The 21,797-nt window shown below is 38.2% G+C and overlaps 1 protein-coding gene across 1 annotated transcript; it reads right to left on the bottom strand.

Moving 5' to 3' along the window:
• Positions 1-3,289: 3,289 nt before the first annotated feature.
• LOC130931043 (dynein regulatory complex subunit 4-like) lies at positions 3,290-7,167 on the bottom strand. Its single transcript, XM_057859498.1, has one exon. The coding sequence runs from the start codon at positions 4,649-4,651 to the stop codon at positions 3,479-3,481; it is 1,173 nt and encodes a 390-aa protein (XP_057715481.1). The 5' UTR covers positions 4,652-7,167; the 3' UTR covers positions 3,290-3,478.
• Between the last annotated feature and the right edge of the window lie 14,630 nt (positions 7,168-21,797).

Raw genomic sequence — 21,797 nt, 5'->3', positions numbered from 1 at the left:
CCTCATTCGATTTTGTCGTTTAGTTGGTTTGAAGAAAAAATGTCTTATGCACTTAAAACAATACAATTGTAGACTACAGTTAAGTCAGAAAGCTGTAATAATCTGTAATATATCGTCCAATTAATCGATAAAAAAAAAAAAAATTGGGGTTGTTCCAGTGCTCCCGATCCGATCCCGATCGTTTTAGTTTGAGTATCTGCCGATCCCAATATTTCCCGATCCGTTTTTTTTTTTTTTTTTTTTTTTGCTCCCGATTCAATTCCAATCATTCCCGATAATTTTTCCCGATCATATACATTTTGGCAATGCATTAAGAAAAAAAATAAAATAAAACTCAATTCAGTTGCTCCAATTATCTTTTTTTATTGTCCAACATTACATTGTTCCACTGCTTTGGATCAAAACAAAGCTTATCAGCACGGTGCCATAAAATATGTAAACAATAAACATGTTAAATAAAGTTTTTTCGGTGCCACACTTTGTGACTGCGACAATAAATGGCAGGAGAGGATGTTTGTTGTTATTATGAACCAATCTTTAAACCAAAACTAAAGACTCTGGATGAGTGTAAGAAATTTTGTCTGTAACGTTAATTACAATTAGAAAACGATTTAATCCAAAAAAAAAAAAAAATTTAAAAAAAGCATGTCCGATATTTTTTTGCCGATTCCGAGACTTTGAAAATGACGTGATCGGACCTTAGTTGCAGCCTAACACCAACCTATACCCATACATACATTTTCAACAGGATGTATTAACTTGTTGAATCAATTAGTTTTGTTTAACAGTACTTCTTCCTGTAAATAATGTGCTGATTCCCATCATCTAAGCTTATTATTGTTTTCTACCAGCATTCTACTGCTGTGTGTTCCAATCAGTTTTATCAGCGCGACCATGCCAGCCACTGACAGTCATCAGGAAGTAGATTAATTTGGAGCATTGTGACCCACGTATTATCGGGGGGTAATGTGTTTTCAGGAGAAAGGTTGTAAACTTATCTTGTGGGCAAGTCAGAAGGGAGTTTTACCAACCTTGTAACAGCCTGATTTGGTGCCAGACTGGCTGGTAAAAATAAAAATAAAGAAGTCACAGCACCCCGATTAATTGACTTTGCATCCCAGTATCTGATTACGGGAAGGGTTTCTATCACTCATTTAACTCATTTGTTGTCGTTGACGGCGCAAGACGTCCAATAAATTTTGACTGGGTCTCTAGCAGTGATCGTGATAAAGTACTAACATGTAACTTAATCCATTGATGGTGCTAGACATCGAATCCATTTTGACCGGATATTATATTAATAATTAAAAATACATAAGTAACAAGAAACTGCGATTTCTGGAGCTGTGTGGAGATACAGCTCTTCGCCCCGCCTAGGTTGTTTGGGGACATTTCATGGACAATATCAGGTCACTTCCTGTTGATTTGGGGACATTTTTTTTTGCCATTGAAAATGAATGGGGAATTTGGATATCCATGGCCGTCAAAGGCATCGACTTACATATGTGTCAATGGAATCCAAGTACATTGGCATCAATAGAACTGACATACATAGCTGTCAATGGCATTAGCCAAAGTAAATGCCATTTGATATGAATGGGGAAATTTGGACGTCCACGGCCGTCAATGGCATCCCATTAAAAATGAATATGAAAGTTTTTGGCAAATTTCCGGGGAACCGAATTTTTTTTTTCCAAATTCTGTATACAACTTTTATGCCCCTCACCGTTTTTGATGTCAAAATTATGTGATTTGGTCAAAAATTGTAGGACTTGATACATTGACCCCCCCCCCCCCCCCCCCCCCCCGAAAAATCGGCGTTTACGGGCGAACAGAATATTTTCGGGGTAGTTCGAAAAAGTCCAAGCATCGTGCGAAAATCCCGGCCGTTTTGATATTTGAACAATGCCAATCTGCCAAACGGTTTGGGCTGTGTTGCGTGCCAAAGAAACGCCATTCAAAAAAGTTTTTGAATTTTGCTATCTGGGTCTTTGCACCGCAAGCCCCAGATATCTATAATTGAGACCTGGCAGCCACATACATTGGTACAACAAATTTTGGGCACTATTTTAAATTTTCATGCTTATCTTTTATAAATAACTGCTTGTACAGCTCAGCTATTAAGTCAAATACAGTGCTTCAATGATTAACTCGAGTAATTCGATTAGAAAAACAGATTGGAATTAAATTTTGCAGCTTCGAGTATTCGTTTAATGAAAGTGGCGTTGTAATAGTTTGTTTTGAAAGTGTTTGCATTTAATTTAATTGATTTAGCTGGATACACTGCCCTTCTAGTGGTAACACAGAATATGACATAACTCATTTCTACATGGCTGAATCCAGCTGCTCCCTGTTAAGACCATCAGAAGTTTTTGTTTGAGCTCATGCTTTTTAATAGAGATGCACGATAATATCGGTCACTGATAATTATCGGCCGATAATGGCAATTATGATGTCACACAGATAATCCAGATAAAACGAAATTCAACCGATACTGCAATCCGATAATTATATACTTGATTTAGCCTCCAAATGTGCGCAATCAACAGTTTTGTCCAATTCTGCTAGTTTTAAGGAGGTGTTTTTGCGGTGTAGTAATGTGATATATGTTAGGAATGGCTTACTTTTAAAGGCATTTTTGTGCAACTTGGGTGTTTACTCTCTAAGTAATTGTTGCCAAAAGCATACCATTACACAATGTCATTGTCATTGTTTAGATGTTAGAATTTACTACTTGTTCACATTTGATGTGGAAAAAAAAGCACTAAATTACATTTTTGCACAGTAAAATTTGATCTTTGTATACTTTAGAATTTTACATACATATTTGAATAGAATTATCGGCGTGCCATTATCGATATCGGTTGAAAAATGTATTATGGTGCATCACTACTTTTTAATGAATTCCTAATTAATTTATAGGTATATTTAGCTGTTTTTGTGGCAATATGTGTTTGAACCATTTGTTTAAAGCATTGTTTAAAAAAAAATAATTTAAAAAAAACATTAGCATTTTATAGCATTTAAGCTAGCGGACTTTTACTATGCAAGTTAGCCAATTGTTCTTTTTTGTACTTACAGTAGATCCTCATCCATTTTGTTATACCGTTTGAGGCTCAGCTCAAGTATTTAAATTTTTTATGTTCCTTATCCGATTACTCAATTATTCGAAGAAACTAGATCATCGATTAATCGACTAGTAAAATAATCGATAGCAGCAGCACTAGTTAAATATACAAAAATCAGAAAAGCACAGCATAAAAAAAAAAAAAAAACGTATTGACAGAACTCTCGATCTCACTCTAAATCACTACCAAACCCATTAAATTCATTTTCTGAAACAAATCTATGGCCATAGCCAACCAAATTCCGAGTTTTGTCGCTCCTGTCAAAGTTTAAAAATTTGCTGACCAGTAACTTTGTCTTTTGGCCCCAACCCCATCTGCACAGTTTCAATTCCAAGTCCGTCTGCCCAGCGTTACGCGCTGAGGCTCTTCTCCAGCTTCTCTAGCGTTTCAGAAGCGACTTGCAGCTGGAGCTTCAGCTGGTTCGTCCGTACTCCGTTGATATTCTGGGCAGCCAGAAGACCTGCCGCCTGGCTCTTAAGCAGAGCTTCATACTCCAGCTCTTTGTTCTCCAGCTCCCGCACGAGGATGCTGTGATTAATGGACAAATCTTCAAGCTCGTCCTCCAGGACCCTGAGGCGAGCGTCACTGGCCTCGCGCTGTGCCTTGTCCTCATTGTGCTTCTCCAGCTGACTGTAGAGCTCCTGCAGGTTCTCCTTGTCCTGCTGGAGGTTTTTCTGCGGGCATGACGGCTGCTTTTGGATGGACGACAGCTGCTTCACTACACCTTGGCACATGAGCGTGGTGAGCTGTTTCTCCAGGAGCGAGATCTCCTCCATGTGGGCTTGGTAGAACTCCCAGCTCCGCTTTAGCGCAAGGCGGAAGGCTCCATCGTGTTCTTTTTTCAGCGTCTCCAGACGAATTTGCATCTGGGTGTCCAGGATGTTGATCTCGGCCTCTAGCTTCATCTCCGATGCCTCGATCATCGGTAGAATCTTGGCATTGTGCTTTGCTTCCAGCTCCACTGTTCTCCAGTCGTGCGGGACCATGATGTCCACCATCTTGGAGGCCTGCTCAAACTTGAGCTGCTCGATGTGGTTTTGGCTGTACAGCTCTTTCTCGCTAAGGTCAACTTGTAGGCGACGGATCTCGTTCAGCGCCCCTTGCTCCATCTCAAAGCGGTTGTTGTCGTTGACAGTAGAGAAGCTGGTCTTGTCTAGCTTCAGTTGTGAGACATTGGTGTGGCACTCTGACTCCAAGTGCCGGACTTTTTGCTGGTACTGGGCTACCTTCATGCGGTGACGCATCTTGGCCTCATCGCGCACAATGCTACCTTCGCGTATCTTGTCCTTTACATCTTGCAGTTTCTGTTTGGAGATCTCCCAGAAGGCCTTAACCTGGTCCCTCATTAGTTGGAAGTTCTTCTTCTCCTCTTGGATGCGGCGCAGCTCCTCCGTAATCTTAGCAACGCGCTCCGTCAGCTGTTGCTCCGTCAACTCGGTCAGTGGCGTGTTTTCGTCGACTTCCGCCGCCTTAGCTTTGCCTTTACCCTTTCCTTTGCCTTTGCCCTTCCCTTTGCCGGCCATTCTGGAAAACCCTTACCAGTCCTGGATGTATTTTGAGGACAACCAGTTGATTCAGTTCTGTTCCACAATGAGTGATGCTATTTCAAACAGGAACTGTTTCAAAACACGGTGATGTCATATTTGTCACTGAGGCGTTCTTTGAAGAGAAGGCTGGTTTAGATGACATGAAAATCCTCATCAAACATCACAGATGACATCTTTACTAGGGTTGGGAATCTCTGGCATGAAGCCGATTCGATATGTATCTAGATTAGAGCTGAAACGAGTACTCGAGCAACTCGAGTAACTCGAGTTTAAAAACTGATCCGAGTAATTTTATTCACCTCGAGTAATCGTTTATTTTGACAGCTCTAAGCATCACGTTTTGCTAGGACTACTTTTAATGCGGGACAGCGCGCTGTCACGTGCGGAGAGGAAGAGGAAGAAAAAAACAAAAAACTTACCGCAGCCGACAGCCCCCACAAACGACGCCGACGTTGCTAAATACTAGCCCGCACAATGCTACATTGGTAACAGGCAGCGTCTGGTGCGTCTCATAGAGATCACATGTATGTTGAACTAGATGCACAATGACAGACTCGGCCGCGTCTGGGCAGCGTTTGTAAACAGCCGCCATCTTAAAGCAGTACAGCGCTAAGCGCTAATAAAGAGCGCTAAGCGCTAATAAATAAGATTAACGTTACTGTCGCTACTAGCTCACGGAACGTTAGCCCTGCGGAGGGCTAGGTTTCAATTCATTAAGACCACTGTCGATGCGTGGCTAACGTGTCTTACATACAGGCTTTAACATAACATAGCATTGTGGAGTGATGAGGGTGTAAAATAAAAACTTAATCATGCTAACTATCAATTTTAGCTCAGTAGTCATTGCTGGATAAAACACCAAGTAGCACTGGTCCCTAATGTGCTCCAATACAGCCTGTATCATACATTTATTTTGAACACAGCAAAAACTCAAAATCCTATCAGGACTTACAGTTTAGACTAACTTAAAACTTAACTAGAACTTAAAAATGGCTTGACACAAAGAGAAATTCAATTGAAACACGTGGGAAAAAATCCTAACTTTTAAGTGATGTGTGTTATCAAGCGTAATGGCATTTTTAGGTAAGATATATATATATATATTAATAAGATCTAAAAGTTTTTTGAGTGAAAGCAGTGAATTAGTCTTTTTTTTTATTCTAGTTACATCTGAGATGCAATTGTTGGCTGTTTTCAACAATATACATCGAAAATAAAGACATTGATTGACTGTAAATGGTTCAAGATTACATGAAATGTCTTGTTTTCTCATGTATATGTATAATTGCTCTTCACCTAAAAATATATTTGTTTTATCCGATTACTCGATTAATCGATAGAATTTTCAGTCGATTACTCGATTACTAAAATATTCGATAGCTGCAGCCCTAATCTAGATACACCGGTTACGATTCGATTAAAAAAAAAAAAAACGATACATTTTTAAGGCCGAGCGATTCGATATGATATGACAGTGTAAGAACGATACGGTTCGATAGAGTGAAAACGATACGATAGTAAATATTTGCTGTGTGTATTTGTACAATATTTTAAACATATAAAAAGACCACATTTCTAATACAGCAAAATTAAACAACAAAATTTCATACCAATGTTATGTTTTATTTTTTTATGAAAAAAAAAAAGGCTTACTATTTGACCGTCATTTTGTTGTCGGTATGGTATCGGCCGATACTGCACAGCCAGGTATCGGTCTCGGGGCCAAAAAATGGTATCGGTGCAACACTAACATTCAATGCTTTTTTGAATGTGCAATCTTAGCAAGCCTTTTTTACATCTCCTAGAATTTATTCTACTACGCATTAAATGTTCCTAATCCGATTATTCGAGCTAACTAGTTGATAGATTAATCGATTACTAAAATAATCGATACTGCAGCCCGAGTTATGTTATTCATTTTTTATTTACCAAAAATAATCACTTGACGCATAAAGGAGTAAAAACTTACAGCCAAAATTTGAATAGCGGATTCCACTGCTGATGTGGCTTAAAATGCAGTATTTTTTGGGTTTTAAGACTCACCTGGATCATAAGCATTCTCAGGCCAGTCCTCACAGTTTAAATGAATTGGATATTAAAAGGAAATAGTTTTTTCTATTTTCATTATTTTTTTTAAATCTACATTTTAGTATTATTGGGGGTCATTACCAGAATGTATTTTTTTTTTAGATGTCCACATAAGTGGATGCTAGTCTTTGTATTTTTTTTTATTTTTTATTACCAAAACTAGTCATTTGCCCTATAAAGAATTACGCAAAACTTAAAAAAGTTAAAACAGTAATCCCTCGCTACGTCGCCTTCAAACTTCACGCCCCCAGTCCATCGCAGATTTTTTTTTTTTTTTTTTCAATTAAAGAATAAATTATTACAGATGAGCTGTCCCGAGCCGATCACTTAGTCTCACTCTCCCGCCTGCTGCTCTTTGTTGGTCAGGCAGTGCACTAGAGTTGCTTATTAAATGCTATAAAATGCTTTTTTTTTTTTTTTTTTTTTTTTTTTAAACAGTTCTCGAAAAACAAATCCTTCAAACACATATAACCACAAATGCTGCTAAGTATACCTATAAACTAAATTACGGATGCATTAAAAAAAACATGAGATCAAACAAAAACTTACCTTATGTTGGTCTTAACTGGGAGCAGCTGGATTCAGCCATGTTGGACAAGTTATGGCATATTCACTGTTGCCACTGGAGAGCAGTGTATCCACCCAAATCAATAAAACTAAATGCAAAACTTTCAAAACAAGCCATGACAACGCCACTCTAATTAAACGAAGCCTCGAAGCAGCAAAATGAGATTTGACGCTTTTTTCTAATCGAATTACTCAGAATAATCGATAAATCGTTACAGAACTAAACATAACCCCATAAAGACCTGGGGGAGAACAAGTATTTGATTCACTGCCGATTTTGCCACTTGCAAGCCATGTAGAGGTCTGTAATTTGTATCATAAATTCTCTTCAACTGTGAGGGAAGGAATCTAATACAAAAATCTAGAAAATGACATTGTATAATTTCTAAATAATACATTTTTATTTAACTGCATGAAATAAGTATTTGATACATTACCAACAAGTAAATATTTCGGCTCTTAGTTCTTTTTTAAGAACCCCTCCTGTTCTCCACTCATTACCGGAAGTAACTGCACCTGTTTGAACTTGTTACCTGTATAAAAGACACCTGTTCACATGCTCAAACAAACAAACTCCAACCTCTTCACAATGACCAAGACCGAAGAGCTGTGTAAGGACACCAGGGATAAAATAATAGACCTGCACAAGGCTGGGATGGGCTACAGGAAAATAAGCAAGCAGCCTGGTGAGAAGGTAACAACTGTTGGAGTGATTATTAGAAAATGGAAGAAGTTAAAGTTGACGGTCAATCTGCCTCGTTCTGGGGCTCCATGCAAGATCTCACCTCGTGGGGCATCACTGATCATGAGGAAGGTGAGGGATCAGCCCAGAGCTACACGGCAGGACCTGGTCAATGACCTGAAGGGAGCTGGAACCACAGTCTCGAAGAAAACCATCGGAAACACATTACGCCATCATGGATTAAAATCCTACAGCGCACACAAGGTACCGCTGCTGAAGCCAGTGCATGTCAAGACACGTCTGAAGTTTGCCACTGACCACCTGGATGATCCAGAGGAGCAATGGGAGTGGGTCATGTGGTCGGATGAGACCAAAATGGAACTTTTTGGTCTAAACTCGGCTCGTCGTGTTTGGAGGAAAAAGAAGGATGAGTACAACCCCAAGAACACCATCCCAACCGTGAAACATGGAAGAGGAAACATCATTTTTTGGGGCTGCTTCTTTGCCAAGGGTACAGGACGACTGCACCGTATTGAGGGGAGGATGGATGGGGCTATGTATCGCCAGATCTTGGCTGACAACCTCCTTCCTTCAGTGACAGCCCTGAAGATGGGTTGTGGCTGGGTCTTCCAGCATGACAACGACCCAAAGCACACAGCCAAGGCAACTAAAGAGTGGCTCCGTAAGAAGCATCTTAAGGTCCTGGAGTGGCCTAGCCGGTCACCAGATCTGAACCCGATAGAAAATCTATGGAGGGAGCTGAAAGTCCGTGTTGCCCGGCAGCAGCCCCGAAACCTGAAGGCTCTGGAGAAGATCTGCATGGAGGAGTGGGCCAAAATCCCTGCTGCAGTATGTGCAAACCTTGTCAAGGACTAAAGGAAACGTTTGGTATCTGTAATAGCAAACAAAGGTTTCTGTACCAAATATGAAGTTTGATTTTTGTGATGTATCAAATACTTATTTCATGCAATTAAATGCAAATTTATTATTTAAAAATCATACAACGTGATTTTCTGTTTTTTTGTATTAGATTCCGTCCCTCAACATGCTTTGCAAGTGGGAAAACCAGCAAAATCGGCAGTCTATCAAATACTTGTTCTCCCCACCGTATCATTTTGATCTGATTGAAAACAATACCAGCAATACTGATTAAATAAAGACCTTGCCATTTCACCGGACTGTGAACTGTGCACTGCAAAAAAAAAAGTTCCACCAGGTAAACAAGTTTATGTTGTAACTTAAAACTTCTGCTCTGGGACGTTTGGAGAAGGATTAAGTGTCTCCTAGGCATTTGTCTGTTTCCACCAAACAACTGATTAGCGCATTCCACAGCATCTCTCTTACATCTGAGAAAAATTATGGTTTTTAAGGCTTGTTTTTCGGATGCTGACGTAAGCGTTTTTTTCCCCTCTCTCAAGGATAGAAGCTTTTTCTCCTTTGAGATCCAAGGGTGGAGGTTTGACTTGGTCACCACAGCAGGACCCACCCTTTTCCTCCTCTGGGAAGGAACTACAGTCCATATAATTCTAGACATAATCAAGCAAACCACAAATGCTATTATTTCATCCTCCAGCTAGCTTGGTTGCGTTATTACCGGCTAGTTATCCAACCAAAAGCTTCAAACCAGACCCACTTGTGTTCGATATGAATGAAGAACAGATAATGAGATTAATGTGAAATTGGCAGAGTATGTTTGTAATCTAAAACGTAACAAGTAATTAAATTTTTGGGTTACAAGGTCAAAGGTCATAGAGGTCAGAAAGGGATTTGGCAATAACTTGATTATGGATTATTCTATTTAAGTCAAATTTGCAGGGTATGTTATGTAAGAGAATGAGTGATGACAATCTGGGGGAAAATTGTGTGGCCACACTAACAAATATGACAATGCTTTGATTTGGACTATTTAGGCAGAAATCTGCTCTCAGTCCTCCTCTAATTTAGATATTTAATTGATCATGCTCGTAATTCAATTTGACCTAGGGGTTTGGAACACTGAGGCTTCAGCTGAAGTAGGTGACGAACCCGGGCCCGAGGGCCAGCTTTGGCCCGCCACATCATCCCGTGTGGCCCGTAAAAGCGAAGTGTATCATTTTTATGTTTTCATGTTTCTCGCTAACAATGTTTGAATAAAATTTCTGTTGTCTTCAATGTAAGATCACGCACAAATCATTGAAAAGAATAACAAATAAAAATGTTTTTCTTATTTTTATTCAAATAAAAAATTTAAAAAGATTAACTGTTTTCCCCCTTTTTTTTGAAAACGAAAAACGGAAATACATAAAGAGGATATTTGCAAACTTTTCTAATTAAAAAAATAAAAACAATGAATGAAAACTGAAAACATATCATAATATCAAAATAAATAAATAGGGAATATTTGGTTTTCCCTCCTATTGTTTTGTTTTAAACTAGAGATCGGCATCCCGATCGATCGGGTCCAATCACGTCATTTTCAAAGTATGGAATCGGCAAAAAAATATCGGACATGCCTTTTTGTAATATATATATATATTTTTTTTTTAATTAAATCGTTTTCTAATTGTATTTAACGTTACAGACATAATATGTTACACTCATCCAGAGTCTAGTTTAGGCTTAAGGTAGGGTTATCAGATTCATCCCAATAACGGTGGTAATTATTTTTTTTTTTTATGTATCACGTTAAAATATTTAACGCAATTAATGCATGCGCTGCACGACCCACTCACGCATTGTTGGGTTCAATCTGTAATGACACCGTTTTACCTATATAGAGAAAAGCTATAAACGGCAGCATAAAATGAGTAGAGTGAATTTTGGCAGCCTTTGGAGCCTTTTTTTTAACTGGCTAAAGCCTTACAATCCCTCTCCCTACGATTAGAAATATCATGGGAAGCAATGTGGGGAAGCAAGGTAGCAATTGATCTTTTTCTTAACACCTTATGTTATTTCCCAACACAGAGAAGATATATCAATTGGTAGCACTACGCACAGTCATGGTTCCACTTCCCATCATGCATTTGGGCATGGCCACAGTATCATTTACTGCTAGCTCAACAAATACACTAGATGGCAATATTTAGTCACAATATACAAAGTCACAAGTCTTTCTATCCGTGGATCCCTCTCACAGAAAGAATGTTAATAATGTAAATGCCATCTTGAGGATTTATTGTCATAATAAACAAATACAGTACTTATGTACTATATGTTGAATGTATATATTCGTCTGAGTTTTATTCATTTTTTTCTTAATGCATTGCCAAAATGTATATAATCGAGAAAAATTATCAGGAATGATTGGAATTGAATCGGGAGCAAAAAAAAGCAATCGGATCGGGAAATATCGGGATCGGCAGATACTCAAACTAAAACGATCGGATCGGGAGCAAAAAAACATGATCGGAACAACCCTATTTTAAACACATTCGTCGAAAAACAAAAAAAAGAATATTTGCAATTAAGAGGCTCTATTTTTACAACTTTAGGTCAACATACAGTGTCTAAATGATTCATTGACAATTATAATGTTTTTTCAATAACAATAAATTATGTATCTCCAGTGAGGAGCAGAAGTATTTGCACCCCTTGTGATTTTGCAAGTCCACCCACTTAGAAAATAGGTAGGGGTCTAAAATTTCAATCATAGATCCATTTCCACTTATAGGCATAATTTTTTTTCTTAAAGGGGATGTTTCGGCAAAGGGGGTGTGAGACATCAATAGAACCGTTATGTGCCAAGATAACAAATATTGATAAAGTTAACAAAAAAATCAATCACATTAATGAGCAATTATCGAAAATAGATCGAAAATGACGAACACTACCGAAAGTGTTCCGGAAACAGCCGAATGGGGCGGCGACGTCACGACAAGTGATTGAAAGTCGAGGCGGAGCTAGGTGCCATTGTTTTTTAACGACGAGAGAGTAGCGTTGGGGTTTGTTTGACCAAAACATCACAACAATGGTTCAAAACTGCTGTGCTATGTGGTGTACAAATAGTTGTTTATCGGAATATAGTATCCATGAGTTCCTGAACGCGAAAAAAAAAGCTGGACTACACAGAAAATGGGTAAAGTTCGTCCGTGCAAAGAGGGCTAATTTTCTAGACACAGCCTCCGGCACGCTTTTCTGTGGTGCGCATTTTCCAACTGAAAGCTTCTCGAACTATGGACAAGAGAAATCGGGTTTTGCTAAAAGATTGCTGCTCAAAGGAGATGCGGTGCCGACCATAGATGCACAGCCACCTAAATGTCCCGAGATATCAAGAGAGAGACGATGACTGCTAAAGGAGGCTAAAGCTACGCAAAGAAGGGAGCAGCCAAGCTTGAAATGGCCAGAGTGAGTACTCTTTTATAATTAATAAAAAAAAATGTCACGCCTTTGGATACAGGACTCGACACATGTATAAATGATCGTTCGTAAAATATATAGAACAAATCCTCTGATCCCGTTCATATTTGTGTCTGTTGGCAGAGCGAAAAGCTATGATAGCGCAATAAATTATAATTATTCTATGCATTCCTTTATTTTGCAGTCACGGTGTATCAGCTTCACAAAAAGAAATGCTAAACAAATCATTGGTGTTTCCCACACGATCTGCTGCCGATGTTTCATCAGTGTCATTGCTCCCCTCAATGACCGTTTCATTACGCTGCATTGGCGTTCGTTTGGGCTCAAATTGGTCACCTATAACACCGATTAAAGCTTTGCAACTCTCCTCGTCACCATTAGATGAACATTCGTTACGTCCTTCTACGTCGGATTCGTCGCTGAAACTAGAAACGAAATTGTCTGCCATCATCGCCGCCATTCAGTATTAAAGCACTGAGCCTTTTTCTTGTTGAAGAAACAGCCCTCACTGCCAACTCTGAATTCTCTTTTATTGACAACGAGCGGTGTTTCTTCATGAGGGAACCTGGAATATGTGCAGGACGAACACAATGCATCAGCATAAACAGCTCAAAACACCCCTAATTCTCCCCACACTAGAAGGAATTATATTGATGCAGACAGGCGCTGCCCCCCTAGTGGCCGGTGGCACTCTCTTCACTTGACGTGACGTCACGCACACAATCTGCCAGATCTCGGGCGCCGGTCGTTTTAGCTTGACAATCGAGCCAAATTTCTCTCATTTTCTTGTGTGTAATTACACGAAGTGGCATGATATGAATACAAAAGGCATGCGTTTATGGATAAATGATGGAATATCAAAATTTTCCCAGGGCGCTACATCCCCTTTAAATCTGGAAAATTGTATGAGTTTTCAATAATTTATTTGTAATTTACTGGGGTTAATCAGTATTTGTACCCCTTAGGAAATCAGTGCTAATATTTAGTGCAGAAGCCTTTGTTTGCAATTACAGAGGTCAGACGCTTTCTGTATTTTTTCACCAGGTTTTCACATATGCAAACAGGGATTTTCGCCCATTCCTCTATACAAATCTTCTCTAGATCTGTCAGGTTTCGGGGCTGTTGTTGAGAAACACGAAGTTTCAGCTCCAGACAAAGATTTTCTTCTGGATTGAGGTCTGAAGAATGGTAGGCCACTCCAGAACCTTGGTATGCTTTTACACAGCCACTCCTTGGTCAGCTTGGCTGTGTGCTTCAGATCATTGTCATGTTGAAAGATCCAGTCACGACTCATCTTCAAGTCTCTGACTGAGGGAAAGAGGTTGTGGCTCAAAATCTGACGATACATTACACGATTCATCCATTGCTTTATAGAGTACAGTTGTCCTTTCCCCTTTGCCGAAAAACAGCCCTAAAGCATGAGTTTTCCACCCGCATACTTCACAGTGGAGATGGTGTTCTCAGAATTGTAGTCTTCCTTGTTTTTCCTCCACACACCACGAGTAAAGTTTGCACTAAAAAGTTCTACTTTTGGTCTCAGGTGACCACATGACTTTCTGCCATGACCCCCATCTTGGCAAACTTCAGACAGCCATCACATGTACTGGCTTCAAAAGGGGAACCTTCTGACCAATGCATGATTTTAAACAATTGCACCGTAGTGTTCTACTGACGGTAGCCTTTGAAACTGTGCACCCAGCTCTCTTCAGGTCATTGACCAGCTCCTGTTGTGTAGTTCTAGGCTGAGCCCTCACTTTTCTCATCATGAGTGATTCCCAACGAGGCGAGATTTTACATGGAGCCCCAGTCTGAGGCAGATTATCAGTCATGTTTAGCCTTTTTCATTTTCTAACAATTGCTGCAACTGTTGATTTATTCCCACCAAGCTGCTTTCCAATTGTCCCACTGCCTTTTCCAGCTTTGTAGAGCTCTTTTTTTTCCCTCTGGTTTCTTTAGAAAGCTCTCTGGTTTGGCCCATGGTAGCAGTTGGATTATGACTGACTGTGGGGTGCACAGGTGACAATATTGAGCTTAAAAGCGTGGTGAGTGGGTGGTTACTCATGGGGTAAAGGTAGCCTTTTTTAAGGTAGACTGACAACTCTGAGTGTCATAATTATTACTTATTTAGAGGGTTAAAAAAAATCATACAATGTGAATTCTGGTTTAAAAAAAAAAAAGAAAAAAAAAGATTTTGTCTCTATGGGTGGAAATGCATCTATGATTGAAATTTCAGACCTACACCTATTTTCTAAGTGGGTAAACGTGCAAAATCACAAGGCAGGCAAATACTTACGCTTCTCACTATATATACACACACACCTCGATTTTTTAATATTCATACATATATATATATATATATATATATATATATATATATATATATATATATATATATTAGGGCTGTCAAAATTATCGCGTTAACGCGCGGTAATTAATTTTTTTAATGAATCACGTTAAAATATTTGACGCAATTAACGCACATGTCCCGCTCAGACAGTATTCTGCCTTTTGGTAAGTTGTACAGCAAGGTTTTTTGTGCTGTCTAACAGCGAACTCTTGTAGTCGCTTTGCGACATGGTTTATTGCTTTCTTGCCAGTTCAATGTGGCTGCACGACGTCTCGGGCTGACGCCTACATTGTAATGTTGTGCTTATATGATCCTTGGACAAGATTTGTCCGTAAGTATGGTTGTTGTAAAGAATGTACATATTATGTTAGTAAGCGAAATGTTATATTTTTTGTATGAGACGCTTTTTGTTTATGTTTAGTGAACCTGTATAGCGTGCTAAGCTAACGTTGTTGTTAATGCAATGCTTGTGTACTTTTTTTTTGTAGTTTCACTACGGTCTAAAGAGGACAGTGGTTTGAGGCCATTTTATCAATAAATCAGAGAAAAAGGAAGAAGTCTGATTATTAAGGCGTCGTTCACTAGCTGTCTAACTTTGGAAAAAGTAGACGCTTCGGAGTGAGGACAGCATAGACAGATTTAAATGACAGTAGAGTGAAATGCCCACTACAGTCCTTATGTACCGTATGTTGAATGTATATATCCATCTTGTGTCTTATCTTTCCATTCCAACAAATTATTTTACAGAATATATATATAATTTACAGAAAAATATGGCATATTTTATAGATGATTTGAATTGCGATTAATTGCGATTAATTACGATTAATTAATTTTTAAGCTGTAATTAACTCGATTAAAAATTTTAATCGTTTGACAGCCCTAATATATATATATATATATATATATATATACACACATATATATATATATATATTAGGGCTGTCAAAATTATCGCGTTAACAGGCGGTAATTAATTTTTTAAATTCACCACGTTAAAATATTTGACGCAATTAACCCACATGCCCCGCTCAAACAGATTAAAATGACTGCACAGTGCAATGTCCACTTGTTTTTTGTGTTTTTGGGAGTTTTGTCGCCCTCTGCTGGCGCTTGGGTGCGACTGATTTCATGGGCTTCATCACTCATGAGTATTGTGTAATTATTGACATTAACAAGCTACTAGTTTAGTTTTTGATTGAAAATTTTACAAATTTTTTTTTTTACAAATTTTATTAAAACGAAAACATTAAGAGGGGTTTTAATATAAAATTTCTATAACTTGTACTAACATTTATCTTTTAAGAACTACAAGTCTTTCTATCCATGGATCGCTTTACCAGAATGTTAATGTTAATGCCATCTCGTTGATTTATTGTTATAATAAACAAATACAGTACTTATGTACCGTATGTTGAATGTATATATCCTTCTTGTGTCTTATCTTTCCATTCCAACAATAATTTACAGAAAAATATGGCATATTTTATAGATCGTTTGAATTGCTATTAATTTTTAAGCTGTAATTAACTCGATTAAAAATTTTAATCGTTTGACAGCCCTAATATATATATATATATATATATATATATATATATATATATATATATATATATATACACACATAGGATATTTTGTAATTTCAAAAAAAGATTTAGACAATTTTTAGGTCGATAATTTCTCTACTGGTTCATCGACCATGAAAATATTTTGTCGATTAATTTGATCATCAACTAGTAGTCAAATAGTCGAATAACTCATTCACTACTATGCAAAGACATATAAACAATGTTGCTTATGATGTTCAACTGCTCATGACTGAAGGACGAAAAAAAAGTATAACCATTTTTTTCTTTATGATGAAAGATTCATGTACTCATAGAACGCAATATTCCACGGCGCTGGAAAGAAGGGAATGTCTTGTGACTTTTTCATTTTTGGTAGGTAATGAGTTAATTATGTCAGCCCAAATTGGCACAGATAATCAAACACGACTTTTAAACCCCTGCTGTAACTTTTTATTTTTAAAATCTTGCATAATATGCTTGTTCCAGTGTCTGAGACATCTGTGTCACATATGCCACTTGGGTAACATTTTTTAGGGAACGGAAACAGTGTTTGTGGTTTACGACCAAATACATGAACAGGATCATACATTTTAATCTCAGGGTCGTGTATCTGAAGGGACATACATTGATCACATCTTGACATGTTTTCAGCAGAGAACGTTTGATGCTAAGAGAATGACTCTTGTACTCAATTTCACTTGGCAACGTAAAATTTGGCAGTTATGGGGGGAAATAAAGCGTCAACATGCTTGAAAAGACAGGCCTAGATTGCCATTTAATAGTGTTGATCACTTGAAAAAGTCTTGATTTAGACTTGTTCTTTGTTATCTGTTTCAGACAAGTCTTGGTCGTGCCTTGAGAACAACACTGACTACTACATTAAGGCTATATGTAGACCACACATGTCTAAAGTGCAGCCCGGGGGCCAAATGCGGCCCGTGGTCAAATTTCATCCGCCCCCCAGCCTCTGTCATAAGATCAATAACGTCTGGCCCGCACACAGAGTTAATAAATTGGTCAGCAGAACTGCTACCACAAAATGAAGTAGCTTACACACTAAATGCTGCTCCTCATTTACCCACTAAAAGGCAGCAGCACTCTAAGCGACATAACCCCGTGTGATCCTTGACTTCCAATTTTCTAAAATGGCGACAATCAACAACAAAAAAAGTTGACTGCGACGGCTGACTCTTCAAGGATAGGTGGAAATTGGACTATTTCTTCAATAAAATATGCAACAACTGTGTCTACCTCATTTGCAAAGAGACAGACGCTGTTTTTAAAGAATTCAATGTGAGGTGATATTACCAAACAAGACACGCTGACATGTACGACAAGATTACGGGGAAGATACGCAGCGAGAAGTTGAAGCAACTTTTGAAGCTAGTTTAATTTCACAGCAGCAATATTTCGCAAGAGCCCGAGAGTCAAAAAAGAACGCTAGTTGCGAGATTGTTGAAATTAGTAATTTAAAAAAAATAATAAAGCAAATGTGACACACAGAATGGCTTGCTAAAATTTGCTTAAATATATTGTTCTGCGTAAAGGACTTCAACCAGGGCGCCCCCTCCACATTTTTACCACATCAAATCTGGCCCCCTTTGCTAAAAGTTTGGACACCCCTGATGTAGACCCTTCTACAGTGCTGGCCAAAATTACTGGTACCCCTGCAATTCTGTCAGATAATGCTCAATTTCTCCCAGAAAATGATTGCAATTATAAATGCTTTGGGAGTAATATCTTCATTTATTTAGCTTGCAATGAAAAAACAAACGAGAAGGGAAAAAAAGTTAAGTCATTGTCATTTTACACAAATCTCCAAAAATGGGACAAGCAAAAGTATTGACACCCTTTGAATTATCATGTAATGCTTCTCTAATTTGTGTTATCAACAGCACCAGTTACTTACCTGTGGCACATAACAGGTGGTGGCAATAACTAAATCACACTTGCAGCCAGTTAAAATGGATTGAAGTTGACTCAACATCTGCCCTGTGTACTTGTGTGTACCACATTGAGCATGGAGAAAAGTAGGAGACCAAAGAACTGTCTGAAGACTTGAGAAGCAAACTTGTGAGTAAGCATGGGCAATCTCAAGGCTACAAGTCCATCTCCAAAGACCTGAATGTTCCTGTGTCTACCGTGCGCAGTGTCATCAATAAGTGTAAAGCCCATGGCACTGTGGCTAACCTCCCTAGATGTGCAGATTGTGGATAAAGAACCTCGACTGACATCCAAACAAGTTCAAGCTGTTCTGCAGTCCGAGGGTACAATAGTGTCAACCCGTAATATCAGTCGGCGTCTGAATGAAAAGGGACTCCATGGTAAGATACCCAGCAAGACCCCACTTCTGACCCAAAGATGGTCAGATGAGACAAAAGTAAAGCTTTTGGGGAAAAGGCATCTACATAGAGTTTATAGGGAAAAAGACGAAGCCTTCAAAGAAAAGAACACGCCCCCACAGTCAAACATGGCGGAGGTCCCCTAATGTTTTGGGGTTGCTTTGCTTCCTCTGGCACTGGACTGCTTGACCGTGTGCATGGCATTATGAAGTCTGAAGACTACCAACAAATTTTGCAGCATAATGTAGGGCCCAGTGCGGGAAAGCTGGTTCTCCCTCAGAGGTCATGGGTCTTCCAGCAGGACAATGACCCAAAACACACTTCAAAAAACATAAGAAAACGGTTTGAGAGAAAGCACTGGAAACTTCTAAAGTGGCCAGCAATGAGTCCAGACCTGAATCCCATAGAGCACATGTTGAGAGATCTGAAAATGGCAGTTTGGAGGAGGCACCTTTCAAATCTCAGAGACCTGGAGCAGTTGGCCAAAGAAGAATAGTCTAAAATTCCAGCAGAGCATTGTAAGAATCCCATTGATGGATACCGGAAGCGGTTGTTCGCAGTTATTTTGTCTAAAGGTTGTGCTCCAAAATGAATATAAATATAATATTCACCTGAAAGCAGTTTTACTGAGTAACATGAAATGTGGTAGGCATGTCTACTACTGGTGGATCGGGCTCCTCAAAGCAGTTTTTCTCAGCACCATGAAATTAGGGAGCCATGCCTATCACAAGTAAAGCCAAAAAGCCTCCAAAGATCTTAAGACACACTAAAAGTCTGTCATTTTGTGTTGAAGCGACACCATTTTGGCTACAACTGTGTGCGCGCTCGTGCTTTGTTGGCGTGTGAGAGCAAAGTCAGTGAAGTGTGACCATGGTTGTGCTCGCACACACGAGTTGGGGCCTGCCCTCCATTCAGCAGGATGAACCCGAGCTTACATTTGGGAATGTGTCGGCATGTCGAGCGTGAAATCCAAACAATGCAACTTGGTTGCATTTAAATGCCTCCCTGGGGAAAATAAAAGCTGTTCTCACTGTGCCCGTCTACAACCGAGGCTATAGAGGGAAGATTTTAAAGTGGGACTGTCTGACCTCAGTTTGAAAGTCGAACTAAATGGGGAATACAAACGGTCATCAGTGCAGAGTAGGGCTGCGACAAAAAATTGTTTTAATGGTCAACTAATCACCAATTATTTTTGCGATTAGTGGACTAATCAGTCCAAAAAGCAAATTTTTTACAGTTTATATTACAGAAATAAGTGAATATTTACAGTTTTTTTTCTTTTTTAATAAACGATCAAATGTATTTACAATCATTTTACTTGTTTGGTAAAAAATTATACATATTTCAAAATTACATGAGTTCGTTTTTTTTTCATTGAGGATTAAAAAAAATATATATATATATTAGGGCTGTCAAAATTATCGCGTTAACAGGCGTTAATTTTTAAAAAAATTAATCACGTTAAAATATTTGACGCAATTAACGCACAAATACTCTGCTCAAAGAGATTACAATGACAGCACAGTGAAACGTGTACTTGTGTTTTTCGGAGTTTTGGCTTTCTCTGCTGGCGCTTGGGTGCGACTGATTTCATAGGCTTCAGCAATCACGACCATTGTGTAAGTAATTATTGACATCAACAATGGCGGGCTACTAGTTTATTTTTTGATTGAAAATTTTACAAATTTTATTAAAACGAAAACATGAAGAGGGGTTTTAATATAAAATTTTTATAACTCGTACTAACAGTTATCTTTTAAGAACTACAAGTCTTTCTATCCATGGATCGCTTTAACAGAATGTTAATAATGGTAATGCCATCTTGTTGATTTATTGTAATAATAAAGAAATACAGTACTTATGTACCATATGTTGAATGGATATATCCATCTTGTGTCTTATCTTTCCATTCCAACAATAATTTACAGAAAAATATGGCATATTTTATAGATGGTTTGAATTGCGATTATTGCGATTAATTACGATTAATTAATTTTTAAGCTGTAATTAACTCGATTAAAAATTTTAATCGTTTGACACCCCTAATTACATATATATTATATATATGGCGGAAAACACAGACAAGACTGGAAAAGCAGTTTTTGATCTTGCACTCCTCTTTAAAAGAAACTGCTGTATTTTAAGCCAAAACTGTTGTGTTTGATAGAGCAATACGTCTACATGCTGCCATAGCAGATTCATGGCGTATTAAGCCCCCCATACTATTTTTAATTTGCCCGTTTTACTCAGGAAACCCGTTTGCAGCCGTCGTGCAACCGCTTTTGTTTTAACCCAGCCATAAAATGACGTAATTAATTATATACATTATTCAAAATGTCTGTCCTTTTTAGCTTAGAATCATTAATTGATTTCTAATATTTCATTTTAAAAAAAAAAATTAAAAAAAAACGACTTAAAAACTTTATTCATTCGCATATTTTAAACTTTTAAACAAATTACGTCACAATGAAAAAAATGTAAAAGTCACGGATATCTTCCTCATAACGATTACTTAATTGTATTTTTTTGTTACTGTCGCATTTTCTCCGATATGTTTGATGATAAATAATCGATCCAAACAAAGAAAAATTGAAGAAAAAAAAACAACATTTAAAAGGGTAAATATATGAAAATCCTGACCACTGCTTGATGTCTGCAGTTTGTGCATTGCGACCCTTGTTATATTATCATGTTTCACCCATAAAATCCCCCAAAAATCCAGCTGTGGCCATTCACAGCTGTGTCTTGACACTCGGTGATACATGCTACAAGGAGTTTTTGGAACGAAACAAGGTAAGTACGCAATAATATCTCGTTAAAGTCATGGCGTCTTTAATTCTGCTCTTTCATGCTCTAACCTCCAGATAGGGTTTAGCTGTAATTTATTTATTTTTTAATAAATGGTGTTATACTTATATAGCGCTTTTCCACCTTTCAAGGTGCTCAAAGCGCTTTACACTATCTCGCCCTCCTGTTCAAAACTTTTCTTCTCCCAGAAAATTGAGATTTTTAGCTTACCAATGATATATCACACATGTATTTCGGACAATTTTGAAAGTTGGCCAAATTAGGAGTCTCAGAGCACTTCCAAATCACCTGAGTGTTTTCCGCCATATATGTTTTGCAACTAGAAGAATGTGAGAGATTTACTGTTTGTTTTTATATTTTATGCAAAACAAACATTGCGTGAAAA

The sequence above is a fragment of the Corythoichthys intestinalis genome, chromosome 15, assembly GCF_030265065.1.
Source record: "Corythoichthys intestinalis isolate RoL2023-P3 chromosome 15, ASM3026506v1, whole genome shotgun sequence".
NCBI lineage: Eukaryota > Metazoa > Chordata > Actinopteri > Syngnathiformes > Syngnathidae > Corythoichthys > Corythoichthys intestinalis.
Note: the sequence above shows the minus strand (reverse complement) of the source record. Positions and strands in the feature narration are given on the sequence as shown.

Coding starts and splice junctions, on each gene's coding strand:
- LOC130931043 (XM_057859498.1), bottom strand. CDS start 4,651: ATGGCCGGCAAAGGGAAGGGCAAAGGCAAAGGAAAGGGTAAAGGCAAA.